The following is a 4,458-nucleotide window of genomic DNA, read 5'->3' as shown; positions in this document are numbered from 1 at the left end:
ACCTACGTATGTATGTGTATAAGAGGATGTACCAATAATGTCTTCATAATATCGGTATGTATACCTAGTCCATTCGTTCCCAACTAGTTGCTGCTGTATGAAGACATATGTAGGAGTTAAACTGTATATGTGTGTATGTATATTTGCTAGTGTCTAACATGACTAACATACATACATACATATGTATATGTATATGTAAGCTATGTATATATTTGTAATTACTCAAATAAGTTTTCCAACTGCTTGCTGCATCCACAAATTACTTATATTTATGAGCATTAGACTTATGATAGCATTCGATATTAATGTTACATTGACTGATTATAAAACAATCGGAAACTTCCTATTTCAAACACTTTGCTAATAAGAAATGTACAATAGTTGCACGTTTTGCAGCACTGACTCCTGGCAATACAAGTGTTTTGCAACACTGCACGTGACGAGGCAAAATCATTTCATCAAACGACAGTCGCCGTTTCACCTCACCTCATCGAAATTTAATTTGATTTTTGAGTAATTGAAGTCATGTTTATGCGAAAAGAGGATCGCGATGCCATCTACACGGTGCTCTTCCGCTCGGGTGTGATGTTTGCTGAGCGCGCGCCGCAGAAGATGCACCCGGAGGAGGAGCTGAAGCACCTGACCAATCTGCGGGTGATCAAGGCGATGCAGTCACTGAAGTCGCGCGGCTACGTCTCGGAGCAGTCGGCCTGGCGCCACTACTACTGGTGCTTGAACAACGAGGGCATCGAGTACCTCAGGGGCTACCTGCACATGCCCACCGAGGTGGTGCCCACCACTCTGCAGCGCCGCAACGAGCCGGTGCGCATGTCGCGCACCTCCGAGGTTCCTCGCTCCCGCGGAGCACGTGAGGGCAAGGAGCGCGATCGCGACCGCGACCGCGACGATCGCACCATCTACCGTCGCTCCAAGCGTCCCATGGACTCGGATAAAACGGGCAATGTGGGCGCTGGCAACGCTTCTGTGGAGTTTCGCGGTGGCTTCGGGCGTGGCCGCAAGTAAAGTATTTATTATGTGTAATTGAATAAAAGAATATTGTGATGTGATTTCATAATACAAATATTAATTTGATTATTGCATATATTAAAGGCAAACAAAATCCATATTCATCCCATCTCATCTTCCATCATATATATATTATATATCATAGCTCACCATGCAGTCTGACGTGTTTGGTAATGCAATAGATCTATTCCAGATCGAATTCAGATAAGCATACACGGAATGAGATTTATTTTATAAACTTGTAATCGACTGCAGGGAAGGGCCATTATGTCGCATTTAATGGGCATGTTTTAGTAAATAAAGTTTACAAAATGCTCGCTGCATCCGGTTCATCGAGTCAATCACTGGGTCGGGTCTTGGGGCTTTTGCTCAATCAACTGCATGTTTATTGTTTACTTAAATACCCACTAAAATATGTGTCTACATTATGATAAACAATTCGCTCCGACTCGGATAACGACAATAAATCCACAGCTTGACGTTGCACTGTTGGCCACGCCAACGCAGGCCCGGGCGAGACCTGGTCTCGGACTTGGCTCGGGACAGGATGGCTGGGAAGACCTGGAAGCGCATTTATTATTTGATTATAAACAGCAGCGAGCTGTGAGCTGAGAGCGGGCCAGCGAGCAGAGGCGAGTGTCGAGCGGGGCCATAAAAATCACCTACTGACAGATTTATTACACAGCCAGCGAGCCGGGCAGAGTCGAGCTGAGCCAGGGGCAGCCCCTGGCCAGCCAGCCAGCCAGCCAGCCTGGCAGACGCTTTCGCTTTGACAACAAGCAGATACGACTACAACAACAACAACAACAGCAGCAGCAGCAGCAGCTGAAGCAACTGCATCGCTGCATCGGGGTCTCGCGTCCTCGAGCTCGTCATCGTCATCATCAGGCAACGATGCTGACAGCTACACGGCAACGCCATCAGTGTAATCAACTTCGTGTCGAGCGGCAAAGACGGTTGTGGCTGGGACAGCACAGAGCAGAACACAGAGGAGCAGCAGCAGCAGCGGCAGAGCCACTCCTGGTAGCAGCGCCACTGGGAAGACACCCAGAGCACCTTTATGGGTGGCATGTAATCCGCTTGCCCCGTACCTCATTTTGTCCACTTGGCAGCCTTCAAACAAGTCCTAACTCTTTAGCCTCATTAAGCAAGACAAAAACAACAAAAAATATCACAATAAAATCAAGCAAAACAGCGAAGACGAACAAATTTCGCTGGGAGATGTCGAAAGTGAGAGATTCTGGCATAGATTAGCTTGATACTCGATATGAGAGAGCTAAAGAAATTATCAAGATGAAACAGTGCCACTTTCTGGTTATTTATTGACATTTCAGACTTTTTAGCGAACTATCTACAATATGAGATCCATTTATATACATATTTATGTATGTACATATTGATTGAATGGTTGACAAAGGTAATGTTTGCTCCTTATCTGCATAGTAAATATATAAAAATATGTAGCTATACCCTATATACCCATTGATAATGGGAAACTGGGAAGATTTTGATTTATATATTTATTTTTATTTATATATTTTATTATTTATTTATTTATTTTTTTTATTATTTTGTATTTATTATTATTTATTATTTATTATTTATTATTTATTATTTATTATTTATTATTTATTATTTATTATTTATTTTTATTATTTATTATTTATTATTTATTCTTTCTTATTTTATTTTCTTTTATTATTTCTTCTTTATTCTTTCTTCTTTATTATTTATTCTTTCTTCTTTATTCTTTCTTCTTTCTTCTTTCTTCTTTCTTATTTCTTCTTTCTTCTTTCTTCTTTCTTCTTTCTTCTTTCTTATTTCTTCTTTCTTCTTTCTTCTTTCTTCTTTCTTCTTTCTCTTCTTCTTTCTTCTTTCTTCTTTCTTCTTTCTTCTTTCTTCTTTCTTCTTTCTTCTTTCTTCTTTCTTCTTTGTTATTTTCATTATTTATTTATTTAAAATTATATTTGTATTATTTTCAAATTATTTATATTTTAATATCACTAGCTTAGATTTTACTTACAATCAATCGAAATACCTGATGAGTTTTTTATGGCCAATTAGATTGATCTCACTAAATCCAGTATAGGACAAGAGGCTCTGAAGCTTTCCTCTGCCAGGTTTCAGTAGTCGTCAATGAGATGAGCTGTGCTGTGGATCTGCTGGCTCTGTGCTGGAATGGAGGACTTGGAATCGACTTGGGTCGATTGCTGAATTGCTGCAGTCGCATCCCGAAAGTGTCAAATGGGTTGTGTGATTTATGCAGTCGGTTGCATGATTTGTTTGCAGTCCGTCTACTTTTCGTGTTTATCTGGCAAAAATATGAGAAAGATAAATTGATGCTGCTCGCAGCCAAGTCGCCTCCTCGACCAGTGTCGTCGCGTCGACTGGCCAAATCGCAATCAGTTGGCGATTTTCACTTGGCAACTTTTACTGCTGTCCGCAGCGGCGGCTGCTTTCATTCGTCACCTGGCCGCATGTAATTTCTCAGGTAAATTATTGAAACGTCCCTAACGATGCGAACGGTCGCCACAAGGCATCAGCCATCAGCCATTAGCCATTAGCCATAAGCCATGAACCGCGCACCGTGCACCGTGCACCGTGCACCGGGTGCCGTGCGAGGCATTCGCTCCATTGGATCTGCTGCATCAGGAAGTGTCCGAGATTTCGCAGCGCTTTGATTTGTGTTTTAAGCAAATGATATATACGTATGTATATATGTATGTATGTATTCGCATCCCACTCTCACGTATTCGCATGCGTATCCAGGTGTGTTGTTGTTGATTTCGATCTTTGGATCTCAGCTCCGAGTGTTAATTTATTAACACTACGTTTTGGGGTCTCGCGCGGTGTTAACTAGCACAGCAACGGCTGCAAAGGCCTGGGAAAGCCATTCACAGAAGTTGAAAGAAAGTGCCAAAGTGTCCTTACTTGCGGGGAGAGAAAGAGAGAGAGAGAGAGAGAGAGGAAGGGATCGTGAAAGAGATATAGAGATTGATTTAAGTTACAGATTCTATCGTAGCTTGCTATACATACAGGTGCAAATTGAGAATATAATAGTTATTAATTACTGTTAAAATCTGGCGAGCAAACTTCTTTTGAGCTAAAAGAGCTTACAATTTATTGAGATCGTGCCTCGTCTCGGCCCCATTATTGAGTGACTTTACACATACATGTGTATGTGTGTGTGCATTTGGATAAGTAGTGAGTAAATAAGGGCAACCCATCGAAATAGAAGATAATCTTAAGAGAGCTTATTCTGAGAGCAATTATAAGTTGATGTTCTGAGCAATAGAATTTAGCCTATGGCAAATATTCTATCTACATATGTGTTGAAGCATGAATGCCCTATGTTCCAACTATAACGACTCCGCTTATAACGTCCCTAGAGGTCCATAGAGAGTCCGCTTAACGGGGCTATACTGTACATTA

The 4,458-nt window shown here is 41.5% G+C and overlaps 1 protein-coding gene across 1 annotated transcript; it reads left to right on the top strand.

Moving 5' to 3' along the window:
* The first annotated feature begins 429 nt into the window (after positions 1-429).
* Positions 430-1,067, top strand: LOC108658513 (small ribosomal subunit protein eS10). Its single transcript, XM_018111177.3, has one exon. It carries the CDS (start codon positions 526-528, stop codon positions 1,021-1,023), a length of 498 nt encoding a protein of 165 aa, XP_017966666.3. The 5' UTR covers positions 430-525; the 3' UTR covers positions 1,024-1,067.
* The last annotated feature ends 3,391 nt before the right edge of the window (positions 1,068-4,458 follow it).

Source organism: Drosophila navojoa, chromosome 3 (genome assembly GCF_054131105.1).
Source record: "Drosophila navojoa isolate 15081-1374.11 chromosome 3, UAZ_NAV_1.0, whole genome shotgun sequence".
Taxonomy (NCBI): domain Eukaryota; kingdom Metazoa; phylum Arthropoda; class Insecta; order Diptera; family Drosophilidae; genus Drosophila; species Drosophila navojoa.
Note: the sequence above shows the minus strand (reverse complement) of the source record. Positions and strands in the feature narration are given on the sequence as shown.

Excerpts from the sequence above, each read along its gene's own strand:
- LOC108658513 (XM_018111177.3), top strand. The coding sequence starts at position 526 with ATGTTTATGCGAAAAGAGGATCGCGATGCCATCTACACGGTGCTCTTC.